The 13,520-nt window shown below is 39.8% G+C and overlaps 1 protein-coding gene across 2 annotated transcripts in view; it reads right to left on the bottom strand.

Annotated features, from left to right (window-relative positions):
- Positions 1-291: 291 nt before the first annotated feature.
- The window catches only part of ATP7A (ATPase, Cu++ transporting, alpha polypeptide), a 72,846-nt gene continuing 59,617 nt past the window's right edge, over positions 292-13,520 (bottom strand). For both annotated transcript variants that reach the window (XM_008584297.1, XM_008584298.1), the window contains 6 exons: positions 8,756-8,902; positions 7,428-7,570; positions 5,977-6,180; positions 5,050-5,167; positions 3,402-3,504; positions 292-2,989 (listed from right to left, as the gene is read on the bottom strand). In XM_008584297.1, coding sequence (XP_008582519.1) covers positions 2,713-2,989; positions 3,402-3,504; positions 5,050-5,167; positions 5,977-6,180; positions 7,428-7,570; positions 8,756-8,902 — 992 coding nt within the window. In that variant the 3' untranslated portion in view covers positions 292-2,712. The remainder of the gene's footprint in view (positions 2,990-3,401; positions 3,505-5,049; positions 5,168-5,976; positions 6,181-7,427; positions 7,571-8,755; positions 8,903-13,520) is intronic.

Raw genomic sequence — 13,520 nt, 5'->3', positions numbered from 1 at the left:
TATTTTCACAAGGGACAACCATACTTCTTTAGACTACAATACTAAATAAGCTAGTTGTATTTTAATCTTTGAAATTCAAAAGGCATCTTTGGATATTTAAGTTAATGGTGCCCCATGGTTGAGTCTGAACCAGTACTGGATATCACAATGTCCTTGTTATCTGAAGACTCAGGGCATGGTTGCTGAGTGAATACAGAAGAGTGATAAAGGAAATACAAATAAAGAACTTCAAATATTCAAATATCAAATTCAAATAAAAACCATCTTCCTTCTATATGTGTGTATCAATATGTGTGTACATATATATGTGTGTGTATGTATGTGAATAAACATATACACATACAAACACATTTATAAAATTTGTTCTCACTAGTAGCTAGTTACTTAAAGCTAGTTACTAACTGCAAGCAATGTTTTTGATCCTTCCATAAATCACCTCTCTCCTATGAATACAGCTTCTCTCTGAAGCTAATGGGAGTTCAAGATTGCAAAAGACACTTGTGGCAGAGAATTCAAATGTGGCTACAGATATTTAAAGCAGGACTCTTTCTAAACAGCATGTTTTCTGTTCTTGTAGTAAGAGCTGAAATTATATCCTTGATTATTCCCAGACTATAAGCTGCTACTCCCACACGTGAGGGCAGGAGGACAACTCAAACAGACACATAATAATAAAAATAGTAACTGGCTATGTTCAATTGCTAGAGAGAGAGGGAGAGAGAGAGAGAGACATGTTTCTTTTTTCAATTTGGCTCTAAAGTGAGAAAAATCTATTATACATTTGTCATATCAGCTGTTTCTTCTAGAAGAAACAAGTTGTGTTACGCTGGGCCACTGGAATTAAAATAAGAAACAAATATTAAAACTCAGACTAGAAGCATGGAAGATGGCATAGGCATTGGTCTAAAAAAAGAGCCTAAGCATACAGACTCATTCATATTTCATTAAAATGAGTTTGCCGTTCTAGATTAATAGCACCTTCATCAAAAGATCACAAGTTCCAGCTCTCTCTTTAAGTTAGCTGAGATAGAAATTAGATCTTTTCCAGATCTGAAAAGACAGCACAGAACAATGTTGTAAACGTGTGTGTGTGTGTGTGTGTGTGTGTGTGTGTGTGTATCAAAGGATAAAATAGACAGGGGTTAGGAGAAAAAGAACCTCATCCCCCACCCCAACCTGATTTTGGACTCTGTTCTATAAAAATGATTTTTTATTTTTATTACCAACCTCAAGGGGAGAAAATAACTAACATTCACTGAGTACAAATCCTATGTGCCAGGCATTGTGCTAGCTGCTTTACCTATGGCAATGGAAACAAAATATTAGGAATTTACTTATGAGTTCTCTTCATTTACATATTCTGCATATGAAATCCATCTTGCAATTAACAAGGAAATTTAAATAGTCATACAAGTACCAGATCTCTGACCAGTGTATTAGCTCCCAGACACTCACAGGGGAATTTGTAAATCCATGTGGCAAAGGGAACAAGCCCCTTAATTTGCCAACCATACAAACTAGGCAAGTGCAAATGTTTTAAACTAGAGAAAAGTATATATTTGGCCAAAAGGTATCATAACTTACGGAAATTCTAATTTCTGTATTACAATTTACTGTATTTTTTGGTAAAGGCAGATTTGTGTAATAACATTATTTTAAAATCATTTTGAGAGATTATCTGGAATACTAAAAGATAGTTAAAATCTATTATTAAATTATTTATATTAGCAAAGTGATTGTATTGTATCCAAAAAAAGACAAATTTAGTGAATCCAGGTAATTTTATATGACCCATATATGTTAAAGATAGTGTTAATCTCTGAAAATCTTTTGAGTAGAAGAGACTCAAAGTGTTAAGTTTCTGGACTGATACTGATAGACTGCACTAAGAATAACTTACAGATCAACTCAGCAGGAGTGAATTGAAATCTAGCACAGAGTTAGTGAGGTTGAAGGAAGAATTAATATATTTTTTACAGCAATGGAAAGATGTGAGGCAGGGAACCCTGCAGACCCTTAATGTCTTTTGAGCTACAAAAAAAAGGGAACAAGATATTGGAAAAGTTTTTGCCAGTTATTTTTATCAATGAAAAACCACCTAAACTTGGCTCACTCGAAAGAAGATAAAAGACACACTGGAGCATCTAAGAAAGCAACTGCAAGGACAAGGATGTGGGGAGAGCAGAGGGGAAAGAAAGCCTGCAATAAATAAGGCACATCTATTTTTGAACAGTTTCAACTGTTTCCCTTCTAAAACTACATGCTTTATACAATGATTTGAAAGTCATTGCTCCCCAATGGGGCAGGGATACAGGATCAAAGGTCATGCTCTCAAATCTTTAAATTTTTAATTATCCTCTTTTTGGGCTTTTTTTTTGGGGGGGGGGTCAAATAAAAAAAATATCTATCACTTAGCAGCAATTCAGCAATTTCTAATTGTAGGATTTGTTGTAAATCTCACTGCTCTACCTTATCTGTTGCTAGTGAAAACAAAAAGTACAAGAAATTCAGTTTAAATAAAGCTAGGTTCAGAGCTGATGCCCGGAAAAAGATATTTTTGCCATTAGACAAATGCAACTCAAATAGAATCCCTAATATAAGAGCGTAAGACCAACATAAAATTCTTCAACAATATTTTGAAAAGCTAAGGTGACTTCATGAATACTGTGTCAGTGCATAAGAAGTTAAACTAGCAGTGCTCTCAGCGGCCTTTTACAATGCGGTGTCATCATCTTCCCTGAAGTCTCCCACCAGGAGGGAGTGCTTGTCAGGTTCACTGGTAACAACACTGTTTAGGGAACGTTTATCAGACAACAGTGAGTTTATGGAGGCTCTGCTGTAATTAACAATCCGGTCCAGCAAACCCAATTTAGGAGAGTTTCTTGAGGTGTCATCTATTCCAACATGAACGCTGATTTCTGAAGGACTCTTCTGTCCTATCTGGCTCCGGGCATGCACTTCATAATTCTCATAACTTGGTTTTCTGTAACTGAATACATGCAAACACACACACTAGTTTGAAATAACCAAATGTGGACTAGATGCTTGTTACTCAGAACAAATGAAAGCAGGTGATTTAACTGATATAAAATGCACAAAGGTGGTCACTGCGGGGAAAGTAGCTCAAAATGAATTGTGTGGAGTCAGTCACATGATCAGAAATCCTACTTCTCAGAGCCAGTGTACTAGATTTTACCCCACTGAGTGCTTGTGGTTGCTATACATAAACTACATGAAGTGCGAATTACATAGGTAATTATTATTAATTATTAGCTAACAATAATTCTTATTACTAAGAACCGTTTGGGCTTATCATTGATCAACACAATAAAACCTACCAAGACTAACTATGGATATAAAAGGAATATGAAACACAAACATGAGCAAGCCATTGTACTTACAGTTTAAGGAAGAGAGAAGAAAGTACTACAGAAACAGATGAAGCAGCCATTGCTGCGGATCCCATCCAGGGCTGCAAAACCAAACCAATGGGCATAAAAACTCCTAGGAAACAAGTTTGGATTAGTTAGACAGTACTAAACAGATTATCAATGTGTTTTTAAAACATACATAGAAATCATTTCTGTTTGATATTTCTTCAGCATTTTATCCTCTTGATGGCAATTTATTTTGTTGCCAATTTGTCATTGACAGAGTGTTACTGTGAATATTCTTGTACTTATCTCCCTGTTCCTGTGTTTGAGAATCTCTCTAGGCTATATATCTAGGGGTAAAACTGCTGGGTAGTAACACGGGCACATCTTCAACTTTAGGTGGATGTTCCTCAGTTGTTCTCCAAAGTGGCTATACTAGCTTACAATCCCACCAATAGCGTACAGAGTTCATGTTCTACAAAGTCATCCACACTTGTTTTGGGCATATATTTTAATATTGCTCATATGATGGGAATGAAATAGATTTATTGTACTTTTAAATTTTTAATGTGCTTATTTGTATTTTTCTATCTCTTCTACAGTAATCATATATTACTTGTAGAATTTTTAAAAATCACTTGCTCCACAAATTAATCTTACGGGACTTAGATTGTTCTCTTATTTTTTGTCCTCTCAGCCTCTGTGTCCTTCTTGATAAACTGCTTTATAATTGTTCTCATGTCATTTCATGTCTTTCTTTGGCTCTCAAGCCAGAGAGAACAAGAAGAAAGTGATAGTTATTTCTCTTCTGTCATTACTAACTCCTACCATGTCCCTAAATTCAGGAGATTCTCATATGCATATTCAACAATTCTTCTTTTTTTTTTTTTTCCTTTTTGTCTTTTTTTGTGACCGGTAATGGGATCGCAACCCTCGGTGTCACGCCCGCACCGCGCTCAACCAGTGAGCTGACTGGTCTCTATATGGGATCCGAACCCTCGGCGGGAGCGCCGCACTCTACCGAATGCGCCACCGGGCCAGCCCAACAATTCTAAGTTGCTTTTTCTTGGTCATATTCCTTTGCTCAATATCTCTCTCATCTGCTCTATCAACCTAAGAAAAATACCTGTTGAATATAATAGAATATTAAGTGAAGAGCAGAAAATTCTCAGTATGCTATAATCACAACTACTTAACAAGACAAAAACTGATGCAGAATAAAAAAACTGGAAGGAGATATACTGAACACTAACAGTGATTGTGTTTGGGTAGTGAGATTAAAGGTAAATTTTTTCTCTTCAGCAAAAAAAAAAAAAAATGATTACATAAGTAGATACAAATGTGTGTGCAAGTATATGGAACAACGTGGCAGAATATTATCAACTGGTGAGTTCAGGTGAAGGGTATACAGATTTTCCAATGTACCATTTTTTCCAATGTTTATGTAAGTTTATAAATATAAAGTTGGAGAAAAAAAGAAAAGAAACCCGGCAGGATGCTCATACATGAACACTGCTGAAAATTAAAATTATTGATTTTAACATTACCTGTCACTACACCAGCAGTCTACATATAAAAACTAAGCTCAAAGCTAATAATAAGAAAACTGAAACTTCCAATATGGTAGGTCTCTAATAACTTCAGTGGAAAAAGCCATACTAGTTAAGTCACATACCAGCAGCTATGGGAATTCCAACCAGATTATAAATTAGAGCAAAGACAAAATTTATCCGAATCCTCTTGACTGTCTTCCTTGATAAGTCAATACTTGCCACTACATCCAGAAGATCATTCTGAGAACAGAAATATTTATGATATTAGTAAAAGGCTAAATTAACTAGTAACTTTTGCATTTGATACTCTGCATATTGAAGATTATGTACACTTTCAAGTAATATGTGAATTAACTATGTATCTCAGCTATTGCTAAAACCTAGAGTCAGCTTTGGAAGATGATTTTCAGAAAATTTTTCTCAGGGTTCTGAAAACACTTTTAGGGTTGTATGCTGGAACAGGGATTAAATCTCAGCAAATATTTGTCAAAGATAATTTTATTATAAATACATTCCTAAATCTTATTCTTCCCTTCAGAAGCTTGTAACTCTTTTTTTTTTTTTTTTTTTTTTTTTTTTTTTTTTTTCGTGCCCGGCAATGGGTCGCAACCCTCAGTGTCGCCCCCGTACCGGACTGGGACCGGCAACGGGACCGCAACCCTCGGCGCTGCCCCCATGCCTCGCTCAGCCAGTGAGCGGGAACTGGTCTGTATGTGGGATCCGAACCCTCGGCGGGAGCGCCGCCGCACTCCCCAAGCGGCGCACTAGCGCAGTGCGCCACCGGGCCAGCCCTTGTAACTCTTTTTTTAAATTTAATTTATTTTTTATGTAACAGAGGCTTGTAATTCTCATCACTTGCTTAGCTGGGTTGAGAAAGTCAGGAAGTAACTAGTAAGACTTCCCATACTGCCACCCCAGATTCTCACAGTCTCGATGGTTGGGAACATGGGAATTAGGGCAGCATCGTTGTGCTAGATATACTTTATGACACTACCACTGATGGTGTAGGGCAGTCTCACACTCCTCAGAGATCAGAATACACGACTTACCCTTATTAAAACCACATCGGCTGCTTCAATGGCTACATCTGTGCCTGTGCCAATGGCAATTCCAACATTAGCCATTGCCAGAGCTGGGGAGTCATTGATTCCATCTCCGACCATTGCTACCCGTTTCCCCTCCTCTTGAAGTTGCTTCACTTTAGCAACCTTGTGGGAAGGTAGAACTTCTGCAAAAACTTTAGAAATGCCAACCTACATGAGAAAAATAAACTCAATTTGTTTCAAGAAATGATACTGAATACCTGAAACATAACTAAGCAATAATGAACCATCATTTTTCAACCACCAGATGTCCACATTTTAAAAGACTGATAATATCCAGTGATAGCAAGGATGTGGAGAAATGAGCTCTCTCACACGCCGTTCGTGGATGTGTAAATTATACTGTTTTTTTGGAGGGCATTTGGCAGCATCTATTAAAGTGTGCACATCATTTGGTCTAGCAATTCCACTTCTAGCTACATTTTAAGCAGACTTATACATATACAAAAAGACACACATCCAAGGATGTCATTATTGCCCTGTTTGCAACTACTAAATTTTTAAAACTGCCTAAATGTCCATCATTAGGACAATGATTAAATAAATTATTATACATCCATACCATGGACTTTCAGGCAGCAGTATAGAAAGAATAGAATAACTTTATATGTTCAGACATGGACAAAGCTCCAAGGCATATTGTTATGTTAAAAAAAAAAAAAAGCAAACTACTAAACAATCTGTACAAAATGGTCCAATTGATGTTGAAAATACCAGAACTATGCATTTGTATATGAACATACATGCATATGAAAAATGGGGGGAGGGGGTTAGGACGAGATAGGAAGCATGGGAAAAGGGTGACAAACATTTTACTTTATATCTTTCTGTATTTTTTATGCAAGAGTGTATTCATATATTTCTCATGTTATTTACTAGAAGAGGGGAGAAGGCATTCCAAAGTAGAAAAGATTGAAAAATTTTGGAGGTAAGGCAAATGTGGGAGTCAGGAGCAGAAAAATGGCATATCAAGGTGGTGCCTTAAGAAAATGGTTCCATCAATGGCTTTCAGGGTGGACTAGAGAGGGACGTGTGTGGAGCTACTGCCGTATTTCAGGCATGAGATCACGAGAGCCCGGCTTAGGCTGGCAACACTGGTGTAGAATATGAGCAACATTTTTAAAAGGAAGCATCAACAGAAACTGATGCACAGTGTCACTCAAGAATCCCATGAGCTAAGCAAATACTTTTTTACTTAGACTAGTAACACACAAAGCCCAAAGTCCTTCCAGCATAGCATGCTAATTCTTCCTTAAGGAACCAGATAGGACTACTCAATGTAATGAAAATAATAGGTACTGTGAATTTCTTAGCATCTGAAGGCAAGAAATAAAATGTGTGTAAAGCATTAGAAGTTACCACATACCCCCACCCCAACAATTAAGTAAACCAATTACCTGAGAAGCAATAGATCTAGCTGTTTTACTGTTGTCTCCAGTCATCAGAACTACTTCTAAGCCCATAGATTTCAGAATATGGACAGCCAGTTCTGCTTCAGGCTTCACTGTATCAGCAATGGCTATCAAGCCACAAAGCTCATCTAATTTAGGAGAAGCAGAAAATAAGAGAGTTTGGAATCCGGTGAAAGCAGAATAATATTTTGACTTAAAATTTCAGAAAGAAATGAATTTTAAGTAAAGTTATTCAGGACTTGACTTAACTCAAAATATCTCTAAGCCCACACAGACTTTAGGCCACAAACCCTGTGACAAACCTCTATATTTGGTTACGAAAATTTCACAGAGTAAAGTAGGGGTTACCAATAATGAAGGTGGTAATAGGAAAATGAAAAGAGAGATCTTACTGGATACTAAAAGACATTTTTTCTTTCCTTAGACAGGTATTTGCCAATGGCCCCAAATACTTTAGCTAATTTAAAGGCTGAAAATGAAACTGAAAACCAATACTTTTTTCTTTTTAATGTGTGTGTGGGGGGGTGTGAATGGAGACAAAACTGGCATTTTATACTGGGAAAAAAATTACTGCAAGTATTTATTTTACTCCTTTTAAAAAAACAAAAGTAAAATGGTATTCTCTGCTTCTTCCTGGACCTAAAAAGGCCATAGTAAGATACTGCCTTCTTACTTAACAAGGATTATAAATGTTGAGTAATTAATCTCACAAGTAGAAATTTACCCTAAGAAATAATTTAACAAGAGAAAGCACCTAAAGCTTCAAAGATGTTTATATAGCAACATAGGAAAATATTTATTATTAAGTAAAATAAAGCATGATAAAATAGCATGTGTAAGAGGAATTTTAAATTTTTATTCAACTTTTGAGGTGAAATTTACATGCAATAAAATGTACCCATTAAAAAATAGTATACGTACTACTACTATAATTTTGTAAATATAAATCAACAAAACCAGGAATGGAATATATGCAATTAAAACTGACACTGTTGGGATGATAGGATTATGAATATTATCTTATTTTGCTATTATTTAATGTTATGTTATTTTTAGGCTTTAAAACAATTCTTTACTAGCTTTCATTTAAAACATAGGCTAAAAATAAATAAAAACAAAAATACTAAAATAAATAAATAAATAAAATAAAGCTAGGCAGATACAAGAGAATTTTTAATCAATCAGTAAAAATCATGTGTTGCTAACATTTTCACTTTCCATTCAAGCTGCTTTTGAATTACCTTTTTCAAAACTAATTTTTCTGAAGTTTCTCAAAAATACACATAAAATAATAACTAAGTGGAAAACCTTACCGTCAACTGCCACCAGTACAGCAGTCCGACCTTTTCTCTCATGTTCAGTCATGAAATCATCTATGTCGTTACTAATGATGAGACCATTTCTAATCATCCACTCCCGGTTCCCAATGAGGACTTTGTACTGCTGAGCATTAAGAGCATCTGAAAGTAAGTACAGAAATAACATTCAGTGAGCTCATTTCATCTTTATAATAACCCCATGAGGCAAGTTCTTTCTATCTAACCTCGTACAGTCTCTACACTGTAGTACTGGTAGAACACAGCCTACAACAGTGATTTTCAAATTTTCTAGGAACATACTCTGCTCTGCCATGCCTCTGGGCCTTTGCATATGTTGCTGCCTTTACCTGAAATGTCCTTACCCCTCCTCTCCAAATAGCAAATCCAGTATATTCTTCAAGAGCCAGTTCAAATGTTACTTTTTTGGTGAGGCTTCCCCTTGGACTTCCATAGCAATTCAATTAAATTCAAAATAATTATTGTGCATCGGTAGATGTGGTTGGACAAAAACATACAACCATGTTGATGTCTCATTTTAAACTAACTTTAAGTGGGCCCTCAGTGTTCTCTGGCAATTTGACTATATTTCCCTAGTCCATTCCTTCTCCATTTCTTCTAGATGGCTATTTCATACCTTCTCCTCTCCCTTCAAATCTCCAACTTCTCCTCCCCCATTCTCATACCAGATGATGACTATGCTTCCTACTTTAGAAAGAACATAGAAACAATCAGAAGAGAACTTCCACAAACTCTCATTGCCACATCTACCCAACTACATGTGCCTGCTGTGTCCATAATCTACCTTCCCTTCTGTTATTATAAACTGACCCTGCTCCTATTTAGGGCCAACCTTTCCACTTGTGCACTAGATCGCCCTCCTTTGCCTATTCTAGAACATCTTTCCAACAATTCTACCCTTTCCTGCATAATCAACATTTCTGTCTCTGCTGTACATTGTCCTATCTTTAAAACAAAACTCTCTTGATCTCACCTACCTCTGTAGCTACATTTCTCTGCTTCTGTACTTAGCAAAACTTCTCAAAAGTGTTCATATCTTCCCAGTCCCTTGTGACCCAGTCCAATATGCTTTTGTCTCTACTACTCCAATGAATTGTTCATACAGCATAAACAGTGATTTTTTTCTTTTTTTGGCGGCTGGCTGCTATGGGAGTATGCCAGTGACCTTTACTTTAATAAACCTAATGGTTATTTCTCAGCCTCATCTTACTTGCCCTATTAGCACCATTTAACACAGCTGTTGACTCTTTCCTTCTAGAAACACTTTCTTTGCTTGGCTTCTAGGACACCACATTCTTATCAGTTACCTTTTCACTCACCACTTCTCGTCCTCTTTGCCTGACCTTGTAATTTATAGTGCTGCCTCATCTCCCTGACCTTGTAATTTATAGTGCTGTCAGGCTCAGTCTTTAACTCTTATTCCCCCCTCTATCTACTCTCACACCTGGGGGGTCTTCTCCAGTCTCATGGCTTTAAATACCATCTATACCAGCACTGTTCAAGAAAACTTTCTATGATGATGGAAATCTGCTCTACTTAATACAATAGTCACTAACACACACATGTGGCTATTGAGCACTGATATGGGACTAGTATGATTGAAAAGCTGAATTGTACATTAAAATAAATTTTAATTAATTTAAATTTAAATAGCCACATGTAACTAGTGGCTACTATACTGGACACCATAGATTTACAAACAGATGCCTCCCAAATCTATATCTCTGACCCAGTCTGTTTCCTGGAACTCTAGACTTGTGTAGCCAACTGCCTACTTGATATTTCCATTTATATGACATCTCCACTTGGATACCTAGTAGGTACTCAAACTTAACATGTACAAAACTGAACTCCTGATCTTTTCCCCAATAATACCCCTCCTATAGTCTTCCTCATCTTATTTAAACGGTAACTCCATCCTTCTAACTGCTTAGGCCACAAACCTTGGCATAATTCTTGACTCCTGTTTCTCTCATACCCCATATATCCAGTCCATGAGAAAATCTGTCACCTCTCCCTTCAAGACACACCTAGAATATGACCACAGGCCCCATTGTCTTGCAGCAGGATTATGGCAACAGCCCGCTAACTCATCTCCCTGCTTCTGCCCTTGCTCCCAACCCCCATCTCCACAGTGTACTTTTACCAGAGCAGCCAGAGAAGCACGTTTAAAGCATTAAGTTAGATTCTGTCCCCACTCTACTCAAAACCATTAAATGACTTCCCATCTCAGGGTAAAAACCAAAGTCCTTTCTATGTCCTTACATGACATAGTCTCACACTACCTCTCTGACCTCGCCTGTTACCCCTTTCCCTCTAATTTACTCTGCTCTTGCCACACTTTTCTCCTTACTGTTCCTCAAAGAAGTCAAGCACACTCCCAACTCAAGGCTTCTGTACTTACTATTCCTCCTGCCTGGAATGTTCTCATCACAGATATTCACATAGCTTTTTCCCTCAACCCCCTCAGGTCTTTGCTTAAACACCACCTTCTCAGAGAAGCCTACACTGTTCACCCTATATGAAACGGACCCACTGTTCCCAGAACTCCCTATATCCTTTCCCCTGCTTTATTTTCCTCCATAGCACTACCTCCATCGGACATACTATATTTTCTTATTTATTTTCTCACTGTCTTTGTGTTCTCCCACCAAGAATGTAAGCTTCATGAGACAGAAACTTTGTCTAACCTACTCACTCCTAATGCTTTAGTTCCTTGAATGGTACATGGCACATAGCAGGTGCTCAATAAAAGTTGTCAAAAGAGGAGATCCAATCAAGATGCCAGAATAGACGGTCTGCAGCGCCACTCTCTCCCACAAATCAACCAAATTTACAACTATAAAAATGTAACATCAGCCAAGCCAGGGCCGCTGGAGCTCAGGGGAAGAGGAGAGACCAACGGAGTTCATGAAGTGGAGAGAAACCACGATGAGAGAAAGAAAAAGCTGCTCTGAGCATTTCGGGCCACAGCTGCTTTAAGGCTCAGCTGATGAGCGCATGGAGCAGGAGCCGGCAGGAGCTGCAGCTGTGCCCTTCAGATGGAGTTACTTGGAGGCAGCAGGAGAGAAGAGGGCCTTGGTGGCCCCCAGAACAGCAAGACCACAAATAGGGTTCACGTGGACCCACGCAGGAGCGAGGAGCTAGAGCAAATGAAAAAAGGGAGCCATTCAGAGGCCGGTGAGTCATGGCTAGGGACCAGCGCAGGGCCCATCCCATGGGAAGTGTTTGCAGCACAGGTGGTGGGGGAGACAGGCCCACCGGGAGAACACTGGGACACAGCAAGGACAGCTGATCTGCCCCCCAATCAGCACAGGACCACTCAAAGGAGACTGGTCAGGAATGCAGAATCGCATGCGGTGCAATTTGATGAAAAAACTCAGGCCCAGATCAGAGATTCTACAGAACACAGATCCACCAGGTCTCTAGAGAACCGGAAGTACCTATAAAGTCAACCATTAAACCCTGAGCTGCACAAAAAGCCTTCCCTAGGGAAACAGCAGCAAAGTAGCAATTTAAACAACCACACACTCAAGTACTGGTTCCCACAGGAAGTTCCCCCGTGTTAGAAGCAAGCAAAGGACAAAAAATTAGTTCCGGCCCAGGCACACCAGCAGCACCTTGGGGACTGCCTGGGAACTGGAGGCTTGGATCTGAGGACCGGACCCCATTCTCACTTCCAGGCAAACTGCACCAGTGCCTCAGGGCCAGCCTGGGGACCTGAAGCATGGAGAAGGGGACTGGACCCCCCCCCCACAACCAGGCACACCACACCAGCACCTTGGGGCCTGCCCAGGGACCTGAGGTATGGAGCCAGGAACCAGACCCTCCTCCCACAACAAGGTACACCACGCCTTTACCTCAGGGCCCACCCAGGGACCCAAGGCTAGGAGAAAGGGACTGGACCTCTCTCCCACAACCAGGCACACCATGCCAGCACCTTGGGTCCCACCCAGTGACCAGAGGCATGGAGCCAGGAACCAGACCCTCCTCCCACAACAAGGTACACCACGCCTTTACCTCGGGGCCCACCCAGGGACCCGAGGCTAGGAGAAAGGGACTGGACCTCTCTCCCACAACCAGGGACACTGTGCCAGCACCTCAGGGCCCGCCCGGTCCAGAGGCATGCAGAAGGGGACTGGACCCTCCTCCCACACCAGGCACAAAACGTCAGCACCTCAGCGCCCACCTCAGTACCCAAGGCATAGAGAAGGGGACCAGACCCTCCTCCCACAACCAGGCACATGGCGCCAGCACCTTGGGGCCTGCCCAGGGACCAGAGGCATGGAGAAGGGGACCAAACACACCCCACAAGCAGGCATACCGCCAGTGCCAAGGAGCACGCTAAAAACAGCACCGCCACGTGGGTGGCCCACCACAGCCACCACAATAACCATGGCTGCTGCAAAAGCGGCTAGACGCCACAGCCACCACACTGAGGGTCCGCCAGCCACTGGAGTGCATTCACATGAGTCACCAGCAGAGACAAAGAAAAGAAGAGGCTGTCTCTTTCCAAAAAACCCATTTCAGAATGACAGAAGCAGCATCTACTACTCTATGATAATATTGGGGGATCTGATCACATCTCTCAGCATTGGACAGATCATCTAGGCAACAAGTTAACAAAGTGACCATTATTCTTTCAGAAGGAGAGAAGAAATCTAGGGCAATTAGAGGGGGGAGGGGAAGGGAATGGGAGAAGGAGAGATGTTGGACAAGGGGCATAAAGAATGATTACGAT

The sequence above is a fragment of the Galeopterus variegatus genome, unplaced genomic scaffold (assembly GCF_000696425.1).
Source record: "Galeopterus variegatus unplaced genomic scaffold, G_variegatus-3.0.2 Scaffold3212, whole genome shotgun sequence".
Taxonomy (NCBI): Eukaryota; Metazoa; Chordata; class Mammalia; order Dermoptera; family Cynocephalidae; genus Galeopterus; species Galeopterus variegatus.
Note: the sequence above shows the minus strand (reverse complement) of the source record. Positions and strands in the feature narration are given on the sequence as shown.